Source organism: Perca flavescens, chromosome 16, assembly GCF_004354835.1.
Source record: "Perca flavescens isolate YP-PL-M2 chromosome 16, PFLA_1.0, whole genome shotgun sequence".
Classification (NCBI taxonomy): Eukaryota; Metazoa; Chordata; class Actinopteri; order Perciformes; family Percidae; genus Perca; species Perca flavescens.
Window position 1 is genome coordinate 27,811,444 of NC_041346.1, and position 23,475 is coordinate 27,834,918.

Here is a 23,475-nt window from a genome sequence, read left to right on the forward strand (position 1 = left end):
AAAGTAAAAAATAATATATATAATGAGCAATTACAATTACAAGAGTCCTAAACAAACCACAAATTGAATGCAAGTAAGCACTGAAATAAATGAATACAGCTGATCTGACTTAAACTTACAATATGTCATTTTCTGCCGCTACAGGGTCTCTCAATCGAAACCATGGATGTAAACACAGACTTGATGACATTGTGAAGTTGCATGGGGTCATAGGAGTTGTCTTAATTGGCGATTAAAATGTATCTGTTCACTGAGGAGTTAATCTTAAAGTTTTATTCACTTAATGTTTAGTAACGTTTGTTCATGTCATTTCATTCGAATGATGCAATTATACAGTTTCCCACATAGGTACTTAGATTCTATTTGTGGTGGTAGTTGACCAGTTAGCGAAGCTTGCGTTTCTAGGATGTCCTGTCTATTGACTTACCTTGATATTCTTACCCTTCACTTGTGGAATTGTTGTTGTTCGAGAGTGTTACTTTGCAACAGTTTAAAGTTAACCTCAAGTAGTTGTTGAAAGACGGTCAGATTTGTCTAATAAAATAAAAAATAAAAAACTGTAATAATTGTACATACTGTAAATATTGAAATTGCATGTCTGTTGAGGTGATCCTTGTCTAGGTGCTGTATCTGTATTTTATCTGTATTTTATATTGTGAATAAACTTATTAGTAGGAATGCTCATCATCCACTGTCTATACCTGCTGTCACTTTGCCTCTGCCCAGGGACTACAGATGAAAATTAGCTTGTAGCTATCTCTGGTCTGTGCAACACATTTGTTTATTATGTCCCTGTCAAATAAATAAATAAAAATAAAATAAAATACTTACCAATCTCACTCCTCATGCCCAAACTTAACCAATCCCACCAATGAAGGCAACGAGGACTAGCCAATCAGAGGCAGAGTAGGGCGGGATATTCCTTTGCCCGGCGACCAAACGACACGCTCTGTGTCACTGATTAAAATGACAGATTTTTAGACATTTTAATGCAGAAATATTACATATCATCTTTAACATCAAGGCCTCCAGACAGCAGAACAGACTTGTGGATAGCTTATCTTAAAACTAACTACTTTGGCAGCATGGTGGCCCAGCGGATGGCACTGTGACTGTGGCCTCACAGTAAGAAGGTTCTGGGTTTGAATCCCAGTGGTCACGGGCCTTTCTGTGTGGAGTTTGCATGTTCTCCCCATGTCTGCGTGGGTTTCCTTTAGGGGCTCCGGTTTCCCCCACCATCAAAAACATGTAGATTAGGTTCTCCAGTCAGTGCCCTTCATCAAGGCACTGGCTCAGATCTGGAGTTGGTCCGCCCACCGCTCTCTTGAGGGATGGGTTAAACTGCAGAGAATGAATTTCGCTACATGTATGTGTATGTGCAATAAAAGTACCTTTCTTTCTTTTCTAAATGTCTGCACCTTATTTGGTCAGAGAAAAAGCAAGAAATGTAATGGAAATCAATACTGACTTCACTTTCAGCATGGAGTTATATTTTGACTTAATTAGCTAAAAATAAATCCTGTGGGGCGGCTTCTAGCTCACCCCATCTGTCATCCCCCATCTCTCTCTCTCTCTCTCCCACTTTCACATCTATCCACTGTCTCTACACAATAAAGGGAAAAGTCCCCAAAAAATAATCTTAAAAAAAATAATAATCTAGTAACTGGTTGTAAAGTGTCAGGAAGCAGGTGGCTGTCCTGATGGACCAGTGGTCTGGGTCAAAGGTCACCTCAGGGGGTCCCAAGAAAATCTGATGAGTCACTATGATTAAAAGAAAAATTTATATATTTCTCATTTGTTCTGACTTTTTGGGGGAGGGAGTTCTGCCTGTTTTCTGTACCTGTGATCAGAGGTCACAAGTTGACACTGTGAAGGGTTCATTTGCATAATGAGATGTATCCATTTTATTTATTTTCCTAAATTATGTTTCATTTTTGTGTATGCAATCCAGGGAATATCCAACCTGGGTTGTTTTGATAATATATTTTATCTACATTTTCATCAGTCATGTTTTTTGTGCACTCGGAATGTCAATGAAACTGTTTATTCATTTTAAGAATGACTTTTTTGTAGCTCTTCAGGTATTTTAAGCCAGCCACAAAAGGATGGGAACCACTGGTCTGAGGCGTTTAATCTTAAAACAGTACTCCAAAAATGTAACATTGTGCTTCTATAACATTGTTAGATGGATAATTCTGGGGAAAATTGCTTCAAAATTGATGCAGCTGAACCAGAGATATTGTCTTTGTTTATTCCATGCATTCTGCTTTCTTGTCAAAACTTGCCTACATTACCCAGAATGCAACTCCATTCAGGTGGGTTATTCTTGTAGCGGCAAATGTAGTATTATTAGATTTTGTGAAGCTTCCTCTGGAGACACAAACAACTTTATACAGCTTTTTTTCACATAAAGTAGAACAGTACGCGCCAATGCCTAGGAACCTGGTGGCACAGGTGTAATTTACAGGGATGGATGCAGAAAAGCCACAAATTGTTGCAGAAAAATTCACCACAATGCAGAAAATGAAGTGTTTGACATCAAAAGTGGAGAGCTCAATTCCCCCCACACACACACACACACACACGCCCAAAGTTGAACTCAAAGTTACACCCTTGCTTGGTGGAGTTCTCTTTTAAAAGGGCAAAATCCTCCTGGCTTAAAATTAGATTAAAGACCTTCATGGCTTGTCCTCCCACGCTGGTCTACTGTCACCGCGGCAACGTGTCAGTAACCATTAAGATAGTTACAGCTGATGTTTTCCTTTAGGGGTGTAACATCTCTCTGAAGAATCATGACCTTAACATTCATTTACTGAAATAAAAACAGAAGCAATTAATATCATTTTCATTCTTGGTTTAGGCATAGAATACAAGCGTTTTCCCTTTATAGTCTACATCAACACTCATAAATATACCACATATTGTTCTATAAGCTGCATGTTATAAATTGTACCAAGGTTTGGGGTTGAATCTTGTTTCACTTTGCCTTCCCCAGCAGTATTTATGTTTCCTTTGAATCTTCTCTTGACACTCTTTCCCACACTATTAAATAATACTTTTTTCTGAGCATTTAACTGTTGTGCGGACCTCACCTTTTTTAACAAATAACATTTGGATACATGATATATATTTAACAGAGGTGGGGGACTCAAGTCGAAAATTTAAAGTCTTGAGCTATGATTGACCCACATTGATAACTGAGTTGACTTTGTCTTTCACTTGAGGCGAAATCTCTTGGAACGGTTGATGTTTTTCATTTGTGATTATGTGTTTAACGCCACCTAGAAGCTCTGATTTATTCTTGTTAAAGTGCTCATATTATGCTCATTTTCAGGTTCATAATTGTATTTAGAGGTTATATCAGAATAGGTTTACATGGTTTAATTTTCAAACCAGCTCCTCTTTTCACCCTGTGTGTTGAGCTCACGGTTTTAGCTACAGAGTGAGACATCTCATTTCTGTTCAATCTTTGTTGGGAGTCGCACATGCACAGTACCTTGGTAAGGACTACTAGCCAGTCAGAAGCAGAGTATGAGGGCGTGACCTCACAGTATGTAAGGACTACTAGCCAGTCAGAAGCAGAGTATGAGGGTGTGCCCTGACAGTAGGTAAGGACTACTAGCCAGTCAGAAGCAGAGTATGAGGGTGTACCATGCTAGCAGCTAGGTGAGCATTATAACGTGTGTTACAAAGTGACCACGTTGGTCTCTGAAGTAAAGGCTGGACTACAATAGAGCTGTTTGGAGCAGTTGGTGAACAGTGTTTTCTGTTGGAGATGGTAAGTCCCTTTGGGGGGGGACTTTGGGCTTTTTCACTTTGTAAACCTATAACATGCACAAAAAAGATATATAACACAATAAAGGAAAGGGAAAAAGCCAAAAAGCATAACATGAGCACTTTAAAGGATGGTAATCCTCATCACTCTTTCCACTAGATGGCAGTAAAAATTGCTGTGTTCTCACAGAAAGAAGAAGCAATGTTGTCTTTTGTTTTGCTCAGGTTCTTCTGAGGTTATATTTTTAAGTTTGTATGATATTTAGCTTTCGTTAGTTTTTATTTGTTATATTAATTAAAACAAATCTTTTGTCTTTTTAAACTGATTTAAATGTGGAAACTGGGGTAGATCATCAGAATTTTGTATGACTTGACTTGCTCGACTTATAGGGAGTTGGCTTGACTTGCTAGATTCTCACCACAAGTGACTTGAGACTTGCCTGCGAGTTGAAGGTTAAGACTTGCTTGTTGCTTGCACATGTGTGACTTACTCCCCCATTTGATATTTAATCAAACAATGTTAAATTAGTACAACTTGTTTAATCCTATAACTTGTAATGTGCACATCTTATTCGTGGTCTCATCGGAAGTTGAAGAAAGTGAGAATAAACTATTGGAAATAAAAAAGCAAATGGGGAAAAAAATATTTATCTAATATCCCATTTATAAAAAAATATAAATTGATTAGTTTGTCACATTTTCTTTGTAGTGTGTAATGAGCACGTGTCTCTGATGCGAGCCGGTCTCCTATAAATATATCAGTCACATTTGCAGATTGATTAACCTGTCTGGCTTGTTTGTGTGCCATGGTCTGACCGGATGTGTAAGTGTGTATTTTTGTGTGTGTACGTGTGTGTGTGTGTGTGTGTGTGTGTGTGTGTTAATCAATCTACTTATGTCACGGCACTGTGTGTGTATAATGAGATACACACACACACACACACACACACACACGCACGCTTTGGCAATATTGTTATTTCTGACATTCATGCCAATAAAGCAATTTGAATTGAATTGAATTGAGACAGAGAGGGAGAGAGAGAGAGAGAGAGAGAGAGAGAGAGAGAGAGAGAGAGAGAGAGAGAGAGGGATTTGGATATGTTTTTTTAGATCCACCGGAAAGCCCCGCGCGCCTCCTCCTCCCCTTCTCTTTTAAAACCGAGCTGTCGAGTCTGTCAATCTGTCATTTGGTCCTGAGTGACTGGAGGAATCATTTGTTTCACATATAAGGTGTTCGGCCTCTCTCATTCAGCGCCAACATGACGCACATCGCTCCTCTTCTCGCTGTCATTTTCACATCATCACTCCTGCGCTGCGCGGCTGCAGAGGCATCGATCCTCTGCACCTGGACTAAGGTTTTGCCTAATGAAGAAGTGCATTTCAGTTTCCTCCGGAGAGACCCTCGGCAGGCGTCTCCATCTCTGCGGTTCTACCACAGCGCCTGGTCCGGGGAGCGCGCTCTGCGCAGCTGCGCGTGGAGCGACGACGCAGCAGTGATCCAGAACTATTTATCTCTGTGCCGGGAGCGCACGCACGAGTTCTCCGACCATCCGGATGGAAAGCTCGATGTGGACTCCATGTTGGAGACAGAGGAGCTGTGCGAGTCTGTGGCTGCCCTGGGGGACGGTGGGCGCCCGAGGCCGGCGAGGAGCGTCGGTGGACATCATCAGGGTCCAGCTGAAAGTTCAGAGGTCAGGGGCCATCAGCGCGTAAAGCGCGGTTTCATTGTGCCAGGGACTCTCTGGTGCGGCTCCGGCAACAAGGCGCCGTCATATGCAGATCTGGGTAGGTTGATACTTATGTAAGACAGTCACCACATGATTAAAGGGATAATAACATACATTTTTTAGTACTTTTCTCAGATTTGGCTTACTTTCATTAGAAGTATCAATATCAATTCTATTTTCCATTTTTTTGTACATGCACAAAATAAAATATGTTGCCAAAGCTGTTTACTGAAAATGCATATACAAATCATTACATTTGTGTCATGCATATTGACAATATTGACACAAGCTGTCTGTGAAAACCTTGTAAGCTCAAATCCAGAACATTTTATTTATACAGCCCAAAATCACAAATTTGTCTGAAATGGTTTCACAGTCTTTTTCGGCACATCCTTCACCTGTAGACCCTTGAAACATCGAAGAAAAATACTGACAGAGGAGGGATCATTCCTCTAGAAAGGACAGACATGCAATAGATCATGATGTGAAATACCAGCAGTAACGTGTTTAATCTGCTCTTTGCATTTGATGACATATAGCCTATAAACCTAAAAGGGCACTGAGTGACTTGGTACTACATTTCCATAAAGACAGAAGACAGATTTTTGAATGAATAGTTCAAATCAAAGCAGCAAAAGACTTTTAGCTCCCAAACACTGAATCCTACATTTCCCATAATGCAACGCAATAGCCAAGCAAATTGAAGTTACTCAAGTGATGTCACTTGTGGGTAGTTTTCATGTAAACAAACAAACTTCTGTTTGCATTCACTGTTTCTCCCCAAAACACATTGTGTGAATCCTTGAGATCTAACAAATGTGTTGACGATGTTTCCTTCCTTCTAAAACATTCGCAAAGCCTAATTTTGGGGGGATTTGAAAGTTTGAAACCTGCATTGTATACATTCCATCGATGTGTTATATTGACCTAGGTACAAGATTACAAAGTGGCGCCCATTCAGTTAAATGCAGTTGCAGTTGTAGAGGATCTAAACATCCTTTTCAAATGGGGTCAGCAGCATTTTAAGACTGGGTGAGGGCCCATTCATCGCTGCTTGCAGCTTTATTAATAATCTTTGTATTGATCCCGTCTCTGTCCCTCTCCCCTCATCTCTTTCAGGAGTTTTTGCAGAGACCGACAACTGCTGCCGTGAACACGACCAGTGCAAAAACACCATCCTGTCCTTTCACTCCGAGTTTGGTGTCTTCAACAGCAACATCTTCACCATGTCTCACTGTGATTGTGACAACAAGTACGCTGTTATAACTGTCGCTAAATGACATGTCATGTCCATATCAACTGATCTGTAATTGACGATGTATCCAAAATGATTTATGTTGCAGGTTTCGCTCTTGTCTGATGGAGGCCAAAGACCGCATATCCAATGTGGTGGGATACACCTTCTTTAACCTGCTGAAGATGCAGTGCTTTAAGTTCTCCCACAAACTCCAGTGCAAAGAGAGAAACTGGTTTGGCATGTAAGTAAAGTTCTCGTTTATTCATTAACACTGCGGCGTATGTCGGTTTGTATTTTGGGTACAAATTAAGTTTTGTGAATTTATCAATGATTTTAATGACTTTCTTTATTTTAAACTACGCTAGCAGCTCTGGAAATGTTGATTGATCAATAGTCTATATCCTCGACGTTCCACTTCTGTCTCTGGTGCTGACGGAAATTCCACCGGATTTCACTTATTTAGGGCCTTTGTGTTGGCATTTTAAATAATTTATGAGGACTATGGTTAACCTTTTCTCAGATCTCTGCAGGGTAAATCCAGACAGCTAGCTAGAATATCTGTCCAATCTGAGTTTTCTGTTGCACAACTAAAACAACTTTTGAACGTACACATGTTCCACCAAAACAAGTTCCTTCCAGAGGCTATTTTGCTGAGGCAATTTAGCTCTGTCCGGCACTTAGCACCGCCCAAGACGATTGTGATTGGTTTAAAGAAATGCCAATAAACCAGAGCATGTTTTTCTCATGTCTCCTGTGTTGGAAGGGTCAAAAAACAAAAGGCACATTTTTTGATGTTGTGCCACGTGCTTAACCAGAAGTTAAGTAACGTAAAAGATGGTTCATTTTCCCATAGACTTCGATAGAAACAGACTTCTTTTTGCAACTAGTAGAGTCGTCCCCTGCTGGGAATTAGATAGAATGCAGCTTTAAAGCACTTTTCAGGTATTGAAGCTTTTTTTTATTACAGTCTATGAAGTGGTATTGATCTAAGATAAGATAAGATAAGACCAAACTTTATTGTGTTCACACAGAAATCTTTCTTGCATCACCTGCTCCAACAATGGACAGAACTCTTCTTAATTCTCGGCAAGAAAGTGAAATATGTGTATTTCCCAAAATGTCAAACAATTGCTTTAAATAATTGAATCTTCTGTTATGACCTAAAGCTGCAAAGACACCCAAATGGCTCTATATGCTGAGGTTTATCCGCCCATGGCGTACGAGTCCCCTGATCCAACCGAGGCCAGCATGAACAGCTCCTTCACAAACACCACCATACCCACAGACTCCATCAATGCTGCAGCGTTCACAGCCCCTACACCGTCAACGAGAAACACTTTACCGACCAAAAAACTAACTCAGTCTGAGCTGGATATCACAGGTATTCAATACATGTCTCCTATACATCAGTTTATATTTCTACATCACCGTGATGCAACTGAATACTATCAGAAACTGACTTTTCCCATCCAACAGAAAAGCAGCTGTCGTGTGCCGTCTATAAGGATCTGGACCAGTGCAGGAACAAGATCCTTCCCCAGCGGAAGAGATATGGCCTCCACAACCCAGACGACAGGACGCTGTACCACTGCAACTGTACCACCAGGTAAATCCACAAACAGGGGTGAAGTATAACCAAGTACTGCAGCTTTATAGTGCGCTCCATTTGCCGAAGCTGGGAATGACGTCACACCCGAGTTGAATGCGTTCCATTTACAAGTCGGGTTAGCCATCATTAGGAATGCCAGCATTACACTGTATTGTTTGCATACAAAAACAGCGTAGTAGTAGTAGTAGTTTATTTTGAACATGTAAAAAAAAAATAAAGATATATATATATATATATATATATATATATATATATATATATATATATATATATATATATATATATACATACATATATAAAATTAAAGTGACAGATAAATAAGGACATCTACTTCTCAGCACAATCTACCAAAATGATTATATGTAATTCAAATAAGAAATTCCCATGTTCACAAAGGAGTAGGAAGAAGTTCATGAACAAACTTTTCTAGTCCTACCCCCTTTCTCTTTTTTAATCATTTAGTTAAATACAAAACAATTCAACACAATTATTTTCTTTACATACACGTACAACGTATATCTACCTATCTATAGCTCACATATACTTGTGCATACACAGACACACGTAACAACTTGTCCACAGATAGAAGATGGACAGCACTGTCTGTACAACTGATTTAGTGCGACACAAATAAGACAGAAGTTGCTAATAACTGTATGTTAGTACAGCTTTTACAACTGTTGATGCACAGTTGGATTTTAGCTCGGGGTACTCAGTGGTTGTCTGAGTTATGAGCTCGGAAATCCGAGGTCAGGGGGTGTGTTTCCGGCTTTGACTTTGGAAAATCCGATGTCCAAGTACAAATGGAACACACTATTAGTTACTGTCCAGTGGAAAACATGTATCTCCTTTATGTGTTGAGAAAAAACTCCTACCTCTTAAGCTAAATAAAGTCTTTAAAAAGCCTTGTGGATTAGCTGGAAAATGCATAAAGCTCAAACGATTAGTCGATCAGTGGAAAAAAATAATCCCAAATTATTTTGATAAAAATAATGAATTGTTAAATTTATTTTTCATGCAAAAATGGCTGAAAATGCTATTTTTAGCCTCTCAAATATGGAGATTTGCTGCTTCTCTCTGTTTATTAATCAGATTAAAGTGAATATCTTTGACAAAAAAAAAGACATTTTAAGACATCACCTTGGACTTTGAGGACATTATTCACTTTTGTCTGACATTTGTATAGACAAAAATAATTGTTAGTTGCAGCCCTAATCTTCAAAAAGGTAAAAACAGGGCTGTTTTTGCTGTGGTATTAGTACTTTTACCGAAATAAAAATAGCTAAATGCTTAAAAAATTAACACCAATCACACTGAGAATTTATCGTTTTTATTAACATTGTGATTATCTTATAGGAGTGTAATGATACATCGATCTGGATCCACATATCGATACAATCTTCAACGATCAAATATTATCAATACAAAGTGAAAATATTAATACATATCATCATCGCTGTGTTGTCTTCCCGTCGATTAAATAACTTGTTTTCGACACTTGTCACTTTTCCTGATGTTTTGTCAATTTTTTTGTCACTTTTTTCCACGTTTTTTTGTCACATTTTCCAATTTGTTTGTCCATTTTTTTCCCTAAGAGTGTACTTACTTGTGAAGAGCGTTGTATGGAACCACCCACGTTATTTTCTTTGACAATTTGGTTGAAAGAAACCCAAATTTGTGATGAAAATGGGTCAAATTTGACCCGAAGACAACAGGAGGGTTAAGATGCGCTTTTATTTTGAAATTCCTACTTTATATTTATTCTTTTTATTAAAAAGAGTAGTTCGTTCTTAATCGAAATGTCTGGAAGAGCTTAGAAATTGCCAAATCATATTTTAGTTTTTGTAAATAAATAAATGAAACAGATTGTGTTAAATGGACTTATGATATTGTATTGATCGTAGGCCCCTGAATTGAATCAAATTGACATTGTATCGTGGCAGAATTTGTGATATCAGTTATTATTGTATTTTCCAAAGAATCAATATAATATCGTATATTGTAGAATGTGTGATTTACGTCCCTTTCATCTTAGCGGCAGGATCAGCTGTTCGTGATGACATTCAATGACGTTGAGATGTGTCACACCATATCTAGATTACACAAACCTATTACCCCCCACCCCCCCTGTAAATATTTACAGTGCTATTTGCAGAGTACAGACGTGATAATGGTGCACTCACATTTATTTCTTTGAAGCACAGGCAGACGTAAGGTTTCAGAGCACAAACTAGGTCACAAGCAGCGCACACACAAACACACACATTCAGAGTGACAGAAGGTGCACAGAAACAATTTTACAGTCTTGGACATAATAATCTCATATATGCACACGTGGTCTCTGACTGGGTTTCTTAGAGCTTTCGAGGTTTTTTTTTTTTTTTTTTTTTTTTTTTGGCATGTCTGTTGATCTCTTGTGTTTGTCTGTCCTAGGTTATTCCAGACTTTGGCTAAACAGAGACAACTGACCGAAGTACAGGCTCTTCTGCTGGGACATGTATCTCAATCCTGCTTCATGGCGCAGAACTGCACAGCAGGCAAAATGTAAGTAAACAAACACAGACATTCATGTGTTTACATGGCCTGGCTTAAACAAACTGGGACATCAAATGACTCAGCTGCTTTTTGCATTATATAATATGATCAATCTGTAGAGCAGTGATGCAAGAAGAACTTAGATCATTGACTTTAGTGAAACCAATATAACAGTGTATAAAAACTCTATTGCATGTAAGAGGGAAATTGCATGCGATGCTTAGTTAAATATCATAATCGTTGTGCAGTAAAATGTCTCCTGTGACTGATATCTGAGTCTATATGACATTATTAGATATTAACACAGAAGCATCAATGTTAGAGCAGCATGTTACTGCTGTAGCTGCTTCAGGTGGAGCTACGTTAACTACTTTATATACAGTTAGATAGTTTAGTCCAGAGGTTCCCAACCTACGGGTCCTTGGCCTTCAAAGAGATATTGAAATGAAACCATATTAGATGTTTAAATGGTAAATGTCTCACTCACAGACATCTGAGTTATGTGACAAGGGACCTGCAATCATTTTTACATAAAAAAAAAATCGTAATCTGCAAAGTAACGAGTGACTTAAGCTGCCACACAAATGAAGTGGAGTGAAAAAAAAACTATTTTTTCCTTTGATATTGAGTGGAGTGGAAGTATTCACATTTGCACTTTTTTTTAAGATTATTTTTTGGGGCTTTTCCCTTCATTCGATAGTGACAGAGGATAGACAGAAAAGGGGGGAGAGAAAGAGAGGAGAAAGGGCCGCAGGTCAGACTGAACCTGGGCCACTGCCAAGGACTCAGCCTACACGGGGTGCACGCTCTTACTGGGTGAGCTAGAGGCAGCCCCATTTTTGTACTTTTCTCAAATGTCGAAAAACATCAAATATTGAATAATTTTGCCTCTTTGGGCCTCGAACATTTGTCTAAATGAAACACCTCAGAAGTTTAAAGTGAAAATGTCTCTTTGGCAGAACTGCTGACAACAGGTTTATTTTAAAATCAGATCATATTTTTATGTTAAATCTTAGTCTGCAAAGTAACTGTAGCTGTCTACTACACGTGAGTGAAAAGTACAATATTTTCTTTCTTGGAAATGTAAGCAGATGAAGACTTAAGTAGCATACAATGGAACTACTCAAGTACAAGTACCTCAAATGTTTAAATGCAGTACTTGAGTTAATAGCAGTGGTGGAAGAAGTATTTAGATCATTTACTTTAGTGAAAGTACTACTACCACGCTCTAAAAATACTCTGTAACAAGGCAAAGTCCTGCATTGAAAATATTACTTAAGTAAAAGCATGTAAGTATCGTCAGTAAAATGTACTTAAAGTATTAAAAGTAAAAGTTCTCAATGCAGAAAAATCCTCACATATTAGAAACTGGAAACGATCCAAACAGTTGTGTGTTTAATGGTCTAATCATTTCAGCTGGACTTGTAGTCCGTTATATTGTTGGCTAGTTTCATTTATAATAAAATATATTTTATAAACTACATGTGTTTTGTGTGCAAAAATCTTAATTTGTAAAGTAACTAAGCTGTCAGATTGATGTAGTGGAGTAAAAAGTACAATATTTCTCTCTGAAATGTAGCGGAGTAGAAGTAGAAAGTGGCATGAAAAGAAAAGACTCAAGGAAAGTCTCCAAACTTTTACTTAAATACAGTACTTGAGTAAATGTACTTACACTCCACCACTGGTTAATAGAATCACAAAACTACCATTTCTTCTTTGTCCAACAGCTGTCCATCAGTTGTGGTGAAAGCAGAGCTTCCTCGGCTGGAGCAGAGCAGCAGAGCAGACACGGAGGAGGAGCGCCATCTACAGGTTGTCCAACTGAAGGTCAGGAGGCCAATCATGAGGAGAGCTAAGAGGAAAGACAGAGCTATCAGGCTTCACAAACTGTGTCTCAGGATGGTCCGGCCCAAACTCAACCAGAACAAGACCAGAACACACGGTCAGGGCGCACATCAGCCAGCTGTGTGAGGAAGAGCGCTCGTATGAGTGCGAATAGCCTACTATGGAGAGTCAAAGGGTTCAATGTTAAATAGATAAATAACACATTATTTACGTTTCATTCCAGCACTTTGTACGTCACATTTTCCTTCCTCCAAAGTCTGTTGATATCTCACAACATCCTAATGAAAGTTTTACATCACACGTATTTCCAACAAGATGTTAAAATAAAATACAAAAACACTGCTGGCTTGTAATAAAAAATAACATGCAATAAACTCAGTGATAGAATAATAAGAATGAACTGAGTTTTAAAATGTTGCATGGTCATACATTTTTTATCTGCATCATATGATTATTTATTTATTTAATATTGAACACTTTGGGTCCCCGTATGATATTGTAGTATTATGTATTCATATTGTCTACATCAGAGATGTAATGGAACTCAGTTTTGACCAAATTGTGACCAAATTTAACAACTTTTATGGGATTTCAAAAAAGAAAACTTTCCCTAATTCTAACAAAAAAAAATTCACCGCAAAGGCTTGGACATATTCTAAGAAGGAATCGCACAGGTATGACTTATAACATTAATATTAGTTCATTCAGGTGTGCCAGTTCAAGAGCGCTGCTACAGTACATGCTGGGTCACTGGAATACCTTACGTGATTAGTTACACCTGTGCTTTCTTGTTGGCTTGGCACCAGACTGAAATATCTAAACAACTATTGGATGAATTGCAATGAAATTTGGTACAGACAGTGATGTCCCCCAGAGGATGAATCCTACTGATTTTGATGATCCTCTGACTTTTTGTCTTGCGTTACCATGAGGTTGACATACATTTCAGTAAAATATCTCGACAACTATTGGACAGGGAATACCTGTAAAACTAATGGCATTACCATCAGCCTTACTTGCACTTTGTATTTAGTGCTGATTAGCACATGTTAGCATGCTAACAAGCTTAACCAAAATGGTGAACATCATCTGCTAAACACAAGTATGTTAGCTTTGTCATTGGGAGCATGTTAGCATGTTGACATTGGCATTTAGCTTAAAGAGCCTACAGTAACTAGTTATAGCTGCTTGGATGTAGACTATGCTACATGTCAAAATGTCTGCCATGAAAAGGGTCTATGAGTTTGATATCTGTGGCACTTTCCCCTGACATATTAATTAAAAAGGAGGTCATAGTTTACCAACCTTTTTATGTCACTGTGATTGAGGTTTTTGTAAATATTTGTTCTGTGAATATGTAGAAATAAAATTATGTAAATATATGTACATAAGACACATGGTTAAATATTTGGTTTATGACGGTTGATTTAAGGACTTAAAGGAATAATTTCACATTCAGAGATTTTGCTTTCTTGCTGAGAGTTAGGAGAAGATCTTCTAAAACATGCCAGATATATTTCTTAGATGGAAAGAAATGATACCACTGTCATATTTTTTCTGAAATCTGAAGCTACTTTCAGCTTAGCATTAACATTAGCTTAGCATAGCATAGCATAAATACTGAAAACAGGGGGAAACAGCTAGCCTAGCTCTATCCAAAGATAATAAAACCCACTTTACTCAGTTAACACATTACAGGAGCCTATATCTCGTTTGTTCACTACTTGTGTAAAGTTTAAAAACAACAATTAGCGATTTTATGGGGGTTATGTGTGGGAAAAGTCTCTGGTTGCCCATCAACCTAACAGTGACAAAAGGACTCAAAAAGGTTGCCTGACAATACATTTTTACACTTCAACTTCAAGCTAGCTGTTTTCTCATTTCCAGTTTTTATGCTACTCTAGGCTTCATATTTACCATATAGACATAAGACATAGTCCATACAAACCAAAGTGTAAACACAACACGCTGTGTTAACCATAGACTATACAGTCACTGTGTAGTTAAAATATGTTTACCCGTCTACAGACTTTTTGCTAAGCTAACCTGCTGTAGCTTCATATTTAGAAAACAGACATGTACGAAAACTGCTAAGGGGAATAGCAAGCCTGTATTGTCCAGTGGTAAAAATAAATCCACTTTCCAGCACTTTTTAAAGCTCAGTTTAATCTGTACAAAGCAAAAAGTGTAAAACAATTGCTGTTTTTTTATTATTATTATTTTGTAACTTTTAGAGATATACTAGCTAGAGGTTTCCCCCTGTTTTCAGTCTTTGTGCTAAACTAAGCTAAATCTGACTGTTGTGAATATACATATACAGTGTTTTGTATTAATCTTTCCTTCTAAGAAAGTGAATATCTTCCAAAATGTTGAACTATTTATTTAAAAAAGAGTTTTAAATAGTAGTTTGCTTCTTGACATTTAGATTAAATGCCACGTGTTTAATTATTTATTGTTTTGTTGGTGTTTGTTTGACCTAGTAAAAGTAAAAAAACAAAAAACAGAAAAGAAGTAAAAAAAAAAGACAAACTGTGTCCATTTATTCCACAAGAAAAGCACAAGAAGCAGCATCACTTTGAGTCTCCATACGCTAGCATGCCGACATTGAGTAAAAGCCTGCTGTAATGAATATCTGTCAGGTAACTCAACTCCTCTCTGATGTCATGAAAAGTAATTGAAACCTTGCTGAAGGCTGCAGCCATGGAGCCGACCGGATCCCCGCCTCTCACCGGACAAAAAAACTTCGCTACGGGGAAAAGCTCGGCGGTGGGAACATGGCGCATTTACTCCGGATTAACTTTCCCCAGGAAAAAGTTTGGAGGGCTGCTACATAGCACACAAGTCTCCCTATCTTATCGATATTTAAAACGCGCTGCAGACTGTGGATAAACTACAATACTGTGAGTCTCGGGTTGTTTTGGATGGTGTGTTTTCCTGTCCTGCCTCAGTACTGCTGCTGCTGCTGCTGTGGGATGAAAGTTGGTCGCTGCCGGATTTAGCCGAGAGCAGGATGGAAAAGCAAAGAACGAGGAAAGAAAAGGTAAAGCTAATGGAAAACGGTGCTGCATGTTTTATTTAGTGGTTTCAACTACCCGCTGTTGGAGCTGGTCTGGGTGGCAGCTGAGGCTAAGAGAGAAAAAAGAAAGTAAGTTCACAGAATAAAAGGCAGCTCACATCCCATGATGAGCTGCCATTCTGTAGGATTTACTTTAAAAACCACTGGCAGGAGTCTACACTCCAAAAACACCCCAAAAGTCAGCTAGCCAATTCTTCTGTATATAAACTGACTAATCCTTTTGTCTATTAAACATACAATCTCTGAACATTGTGACAAATGCCTTAGGCTAATGACAGTGGTGGAAAAGTACTCTGAAGTTTTAGTAAAGTAGCATTACAAAAGTGCAAAAAATACTCTTAACAAGTAAAAGCACACAGGTTTTGACAGCATAATGTACTTAAGGTATTACGTGCTGGGCAGAATGGTCCCTTTCAGAGTTTTATTATGATATAGTCAGATCATTGGGAAAAGTGGAGTGCAGTTAAAGTACAATATTTCTCTCTGAGATGTAGTGGAGTACAAGTATATAGTGGCATACAATTGAAATCAAGTGAACTAAAGTAAACTTACATCAAAATTGTATTTAAGTACAGTACTTGAGTGAAGGTACTAAGTTACTTTCCACCACTGCTTAATGAGCTGTCCCAAACACCAAAATACTCAGTTTACTATAAAATACGACAAAGGAAAGCATTTCTTAAGAGGCTGGAACCAGAGAATTGTTGGTATTTTTTTGCTTGAAAAAAAAAAAAAAAAAAAATATATATATATATATATATATATATATTCAATTAACTTCCTGTTGATCAACTAATCGATTAGTTGATTAATCTTCTCAGCTCTAATCTAACATCAGTCCAGAGATTGTAGAGCAGTGAACACCATGTTAACGTTGGTCTTGAGCAGCGGTGGAAGAAGTACTCTGATCTTTTACTTAAGTAGTAATACTACATCGCAGAACAAAAAGTTACTAAAGTAAAAATACAAAAGTGTTGGCATCAAAATATGCTTAAAAAGTACTCATCGTGCAGAACGGCCCATTTCATAATGTGTTCATCACTTTATGTTGCAGTTGATAAAAGTATAGCTTGTTTAATTTTTGCTGTATACTCACAAAGGGATAAACAAAGTCGTATCTTTAACTAATTTAATATATAATTTAAAATTACTTGTTTATTATATTTTGTATTAAAGGTGCTCTAAGCAATGTCATGCTTTTTTAGGCTACTGCATTTTGTGTCATACAGCAAACATCTTCTCACTATCTGCTAGCTACCTGTCTATGGAGTTATATTACTGTCATTAGTCAAGAGCGCATTATTTCAATTTGAGAGCATTTCTCACTGATATTACGTTCAGATTTCTTGCTCTCACACTCAAATATTCACTGCTCGTGCTTGGATTTGCTCTGCTTGTGCTCAAACTTTCTGCTTGGACTCAGATATGTTGTTGTTCGGACAGATTTCCTGCTCTCAGCTTTGAACCTTCTCCTCGCACTCAGGCTGATTCTGCTCGCTTGCAAAGTTTCTGCTCTCGGATTTCTCCTGCGCGCTTGGATTTTTTTGTGTTATAACCCTGCCAAAAGTCAACAACCAATAGAATGCCAGCTGTAGTGTTGACCAATGAAATGATCCCTGCCCCGTTGAGGGTGCGTTTGTTTTACTTTAGAACGTCTGTTGAGGGCGGCTGCTCTGTAACCAAGTTTATATATCCCCGCGCCGTTTATAGCTTTATTATAAGTATATGTCAACAATGTGCACAGAATGGTCGACGCACTTTCACCTGCACCCATCAGGAAACGGGAGAAAGCTTTGAAGAGGGACGTATGAAGTTATGTCCACAACTACGAGGGTGAGTAATAATATAACTTAAGCACCTAGCTAGCTAGCTAGCATAATGGCGCTAGCATATAGCCTAGCTTGATGTCCATAAACAAATAGATTTTCCTTATTGTAGAAAATGTCAGTGATCAATGATTACCAAATTTCTCTCTCATATTGCTCCTCATAACCACTGAAAACTGTCAAAAACTCTAGCCCAAAGTCAAATTATTATGGACGTTATGTGACTGATAACTGACTGATATCTGATTGATCATTGTTTAGGTACATTAAACCACGTTAAGCTTTTTCACGTTAAGCGTTAGAATGTCCGGGCTGCAGTTGAGGGAAACTGTAACCTTCACATAATAAATATGGCTATGAAATAGAACATGAAATACATAAATGAAGCAATACATATATAGGCATTAGTCATTATAGTTCAATAGCCTAAATACATATGTATGTGTGTGTATGTGTGTATGTATGTATGTATGTATGTGGGGACTTTGATTTATTCCGTCTATTTATATGCACGTTATATTCAAAGGAAGTTTGGTTATCTCACAGACTCAGACTAAAAGCAGCAGCAAGCCTGTCTGACATCAGTGCATCATAGCATATCACTATCTGCAAAGAAAATAAAATATGAATAAATCACGAGCGCGGCAGATTCCCAGGGCTGGTGGCTAGCTGCTAGCTAGCTGCAGCAGCTAATATTAGAATATTAGACCCAGCACCGGAGGTCTGATCCCCATGATCTGATCCCGAACCGCCGGTGACTCTCTGCCAGATCAGCAAGCTTACGGTAGCAACAGAAAGTTTTCTGGGATTGTTAACGTTACAGCCGTGAACTGAAATTCTGTTCCCTCAGCTGGTTCGACTCTCTTGGGGCGAAGTTGTCTGCGGCGGGTAGAGACAGAGAGTCAGAGGGAGGCAGGGAGAGAGGGTAATAAATAAATGTGACATTATGAAATAAAATTCCATCCAAGCATTATCAAGAGTACAGGTTTCCAAACACTGGTAGGCTAAGCTGGCGCTGTTGCCTTGGAAATGACAACATCCGGTCTCTGAATATGAAAAAAACCAAGCCTTTTTTCGTTTCTATTTTCGAGAACGAAAAAGTACACGGACCCAGTCTGTTAAGTACAATTTCACCACTAATAAAACAGATCTAGAAATGATATGCTTTATTTGCAACTTAAATATGTTTTTTTTTTTAATTAATACAAAGCAAACTGAGCAGAAAAGAACAAGTGTTTTGTTTGTTTGTTTCTCTTCTTCCAGGTGTGACTGAAGTACCCCTGTTGAGCTGCATCACAGCTGCACTATGTGCATGGACCAGTGTTGTTCCAGTCAGTACATTACTCACCTGTGTGCAGAGGACAGGCAGCAGTGGCACAAACCAAGAAGGTTGGAAAGTCTGATAATAATGTAATTGTAAAAAAAATATAATATAATAGTAAAATCATGTTACATACACTTATCATTTGTGTTTCTTGTTTAAATTCACAGGGTGCACAACCGGGCCTGGGAGAGAAAATTACTAATGTCCACAAAACCAAATCAGAGAAGGTAAGGTAAGATAGTAATGATGTTAAAGAAAGCTATGTACACCTAATATATTATGTGTTGATGTCTATGAATTTGTCTTTAATAGGAGCACACTATACAAAGACAACAGTGGAGAGTTCCTGGATCGGTCTGTCCTCAAATTGCCAAAGATCTACAAGGATTTCACCCTTTTCTGCACCATCACCTGCATAATCAAAGTGATAAAAGAGAGAACAAACTATTGTTTTCTCTGTTGACATGAATAGGCCCATATATTCAATCAATTCAATAAATGTTGATAAGTATCACTGATATTTCTTAAATCATTGTAGTTTTTCAGAGCAATAAGATACAGATTGCCTCAAACCATGTTTATATTTGCAACAAATTAAAACCCTGATAAAGGCAAATTGTTTTTTCATTTTCCATAACATTTATAAAAAAAAAAAACAGTACAATTAAATTAACCAGAGCTGACACTTGGTAAATAGCTTTAATTTACCTTGTCAAAACAGTGAGTAATTCATAACAAATTGCACAATATTTGACACAAAACCTAAAAAGTGTATGGTTCACACTATGGTGAAGCAGTACACTTTGCCTGTAGGATTTACTGTAGCAGGAACATTGATATTGGTAAACAGATGACCCAGGTTCAGGTGAGTTTGTGAGCAGGGTTATGAATAAAGATAAGCCTAGTGTTCATAAGAGGGATGATTTAGGTATTGCAACACAAATCAAGAATAATTCAATTAAATAGGAGGTATATACAACTAGTAGAAGATAAATTAACTACACAAGAGCAATTAAGGTAAAGTTATGAGGTAGTGGCAAGCTAAAGTGACGTATAGTCAATAGCATGGAGTCAAGTCAACAGTGTACACCAGAATAATATATACTGTGATTACGTAATGATACTGTTGTCTGTACTAATATAAAAAAACAAAAAAATAATAGTGTATGATGCAGTATGGAGAACAACCGAGTCCCATATGAACCCAAGAGACTTTTATTGCAGCTGTTTAATGATGTTCACTACAAACAAAACTTGCAGATGGTTGTAGTCTGTAGTCAGCCGTACAGTAGGTAGATCTGGACCAGATGGTTGTACTCTGTAGTCAGCCATACAATAGGTAGATCTGGAGCAGATGGTTGTAGTCTGTAGTCAGCCATACAGTAGGTAGATCTGGAGCAGATGGTTGTAGTCTGTAGTCAGCCATACAGTAGGTAGATCTGGACCAGATGGTTGTAGTCTGTAGTCAGCCATACAGTAGGTAGATCTGGAGCAGATTGTTGTAGTCTGTAGTCAGCCATACAGTATGTAGATCTGGACCAGATGGTTGTAGTCTGTAGTCAGCCATACAGTAGGTAGATTTGGAGCAGATGGTTGTAGTCTGTAGCCAGTCATACAGTAGGTAGATCTGGAGCAGCAGGGTGAATTCTAGCTATCATGGGTTGGTGATATGACACACACAGATCAACAGGGGTCGAGCCCCTGAGCCCCACCTGGATGAAAAGAAAGTAAAACAAAATACTTGTTTTTTCAGTTCAGTTTGCTTTGTATTAATTAAACAAATAACTGCTATTTAAGGAGCAAATAAGAAACCATATAATTTCTAGATCTGTTTTTGTTAAAGTGGTGAAATTGTACTTAATGTTACAACTTTTTAAACAGACTGATATGAATCCATCATTTTCAGACTAATGTTATATGAAGGAATGAAGACTAAATTCTGATGAACAACACAACAGTGATGCAAAAACTGACATAAACAATCCAGTTTCTGGTGTTCTTTCAGTTATATTACAGTTTAGGTTCTACTACTGGCTCTAACATGAAATTAGCCAAATCCCCAGGAACATGGTTAACCAAACGAGGAAAAAATACAAAGTGGGGTCATCACATATACACATACAGTCCGTCATATGTCGTTCAATCTAGGTATACAATAAAGAGCATCTATTTATTTATGGACATCAAGCTAGGCTATATGCTAGCGCCATATGGTAGCTAGCTAGCTAGGTGCTTAAGTTATCTTATTACTCACCCTCGTAGTTGTGGACATAACTTCATACGTCCCTCTTCAAAGCTTTCTCCCGTTTCCTGATGGGTGCAGGTGAAAGTGCGTTGACCATTCTGTGCACATTGTTGACATATACTTATAATAAAGCTATAAACGGCGCAGGGATATATAAACTTGGTTACAGAGCAACTGCATTTGTAATTTTGCCAACGGGGCAGGGATCATTTCATTGGTCAACGCTACAGCTGGCATTCTATTGGTTGTTGACTTTTGGCAGGGTTATAACACAAAAAAATCCAAGCGCGCAGGAGAAATCCGAGAGCAGAAACTTTGCAAGCGAGCAGAATCAGCCTGAGTGCGAGGAGAAGGTTCAAAGCTGAGAGCAGGAAATCTGTCCAAGCAACAACATATCTGAGTCCAAGCAGAAAGTTTGAGCACAAGCAGAGCAAATACAAGCACGAGCAGTGAATATTTGAGTGTGAGAGCAAGGTTTTGAGTGCGAGCAGTGACTATTTGGGTGTGAGAGCAAGAAATCTGAACGTAATATCAGTGAGAAATGCTCTCAAATTGAAATAATGCGCTCTTGACTAATGACAGTAATATAACTCCAAACCTGTCCCCTGAACACACTGTAAAAAACATCTCCTCACTATCTGCTAGCTGCCTGTCCCCTGAACACACTGTAAAAAACATCTCCTCACTATCTGCTAGCTGCCTGTCCCCTGAACACACTGTAAAAAAACGCGGTCTTCCAGCGTTCAGCCAATAACCGACAAGAAGGATTTGGGGTTGGGGGGGTTAGTGCGCGGAAGCACGGAATGGAGGAGGAGGAGATGGGATGAGGAGGAGGGAGGGGCGAGCTAGCCTTGTTTTGTTTGAATAACTTTGAACGTCAACAAGAAGTGACATCACCCAACATCACTTAGAGCGCCTTTTCATAATTGGCGAAGTAACACAAAACTAAAGGTATCAATAAGGTATACATAAATGTACAGTAGTGGAGTAAAAAATACAATAATTGACTCTGAGATGTAGGAAGTAAAAAATGGCAGTTAGTGCAAATACTCAAGCAAATTACCTCAAATGTGTACTTAAGTACAGTATTTACTGTAAGTAAATGTACTTAGTTACTTTCCAACATTGGTCTTAAGCCAGCCAACTTCACAAATATGCGTACATAAGCAGGGCTGGCTTTATATAATCAATTCTCCAATTAAAATCAATCTTTGAGGAATCTAATATTGATTCATAAAATCCAGAAATCGATCTTTGCATATCTGCCTTTTCACCATGATGGATGTATAATTAAAAAGTTCTTTTTGGGGGTCAATGCGTGATGTAAATATTAACCTAGTCTCGCGATGTCAGACCCTCTTCCAAAGCGCGCTGGAGGAAAGTCTGTCTACTCCACATTGCATTCGGGGATGGGAGTAAAACATGCTCTGGTTTATTGGTCATTTCTTTAAACCAATCACAATATTCTTGGGCGGCGCTAAGCACCGGAGAAAAGCCACGGTGCCTCTGCAAAATATTCTCAGGAAGGAACTTGTTTTGGTGGAAGGTGTGTACATTCAAAAGTAGTTTTAGTCGTGAAACAGAAAACTCCGATTGGACAGATAGTCTAGCAGTTAGTCTTCATATATCAACCAGAGTTTAAAATTACAACACAAAGGAAGCCCAAGGAAACCGATATCCGGCCTAAATGAGTGAAATCTGGCGGATTTTCCGGCGGCAACGGAGCAATCCCGGAAGTGGAACGTTGAGCATATATACTAATATTAACCTGGTGTATTATAAAAAAATGAAGGTTGCTTCTTGCTTGTACAATTTACAGCAGAAGTTCTCTGAGAATCTCCTTTTATATCCAAGACAAATTGGTATTGGAACTGAAATGTCCCTAACTTAATTGATATCAAATCAAAAATTTGTAATCGATTCGGAACCTTGTGAATCGGAATCGAATGGGTTTGGGGAATCATTGGTAATACCCAGCCCTATACATAAGTGTGTCAACTAAATCTTACCATCTTTTCTCAACTATATCCAGGCACAACTTGCTTTTTATATATATATATATATATATATATATATATATATATATATATATATATATTGCATCTAATAATGCGTTGCCTTAGAGGCCTCAACTTATTTTAACAGATCAAAGCATTCAGGGACAAACTCTACTGCAGGTATTCAGCCACCCAGTTTCTGTCTCTGTGTTCTCCAGGAATGTACTCCCTTTGACCTGGGTAGTAAGGAGAAGTGTGTGTGTGTGTGTGTGTGTGTGTG

The 23,475-nt window shown here is 38.2% G+C and overlaps 2 protein-coding genes across 2 annotated transcripts in view; both read left to right on the forward strand.

Moving 5' to 3' along the window:
• The first annotated feature begins 5,033 nt into the window (after window positions 1-5,033).
• On the forward strand, window positions 5,034-12,996 carry pla2g3 (phospholipase A2 group III). The gene is made up of 7 exons (XM_028600875.1): window positions 5,034-5,559; window positions 6,621-6,753; window positions 6,845-6,979; window positions 7,905-8,119; window positions 8,215-8,344; window positions 10,781-10,891; window positions 12,610-12,996. Exons 1-7 carry the CDS (start codon window positions 5,034-5,036, stop codon window positions 12,851-12,853), a joined length of 1,494 nt encoding a protein of 497 aa, XP_028456676.1. The 3' UTR covers window positions 12,854-12,996.
• Window positions 12,997-15,289: 2,293 nt separating this feature from the next.
• The window catches only part of ttc28 (tetratricopeptide repeat domain 28), a 171,994-nt gene continuing 163,808 nt past the window's right edge, over window positions 15,290-23,475 (forward strand). Inside the window, exon 1 of the mRNA XM_028601462.1 lies at window positions 15,290-15,767. Coding sequence (XP_028457263.1) covers window positions 15,738-15,767 — 30 coding nt within the window. The 5' untranslated portion in view covers window positions 15,290-15,737. The remainder of the gene's footprint in view (window positions 15,768-23,475) is intronic.

Bases quoted from the DNA above. Each gene is read 5' to 3' on its own strand.
- pla2g3 (XM_028600875.1), top strand. From the start codon at position 5,034: ATGACGCACATCGCTCCTCTTCTCGCTGTCATTTTCACATCATCACTC. The intron at 8,120-8,214 runs GTATTCAATACA...CCCATCCAACAG, and splicing joins GTCTGAGCTGGATATCACAG to AAAAGCAGCTGTCGTGTGCC. The intron at 10,892-12,609 runs GTAAGTAAACAA...TTTGTCCAACAG, and splicing joins AACTGCACAGCAGGCAAAAT to CTGTCCATCAGTTGTGGTGA.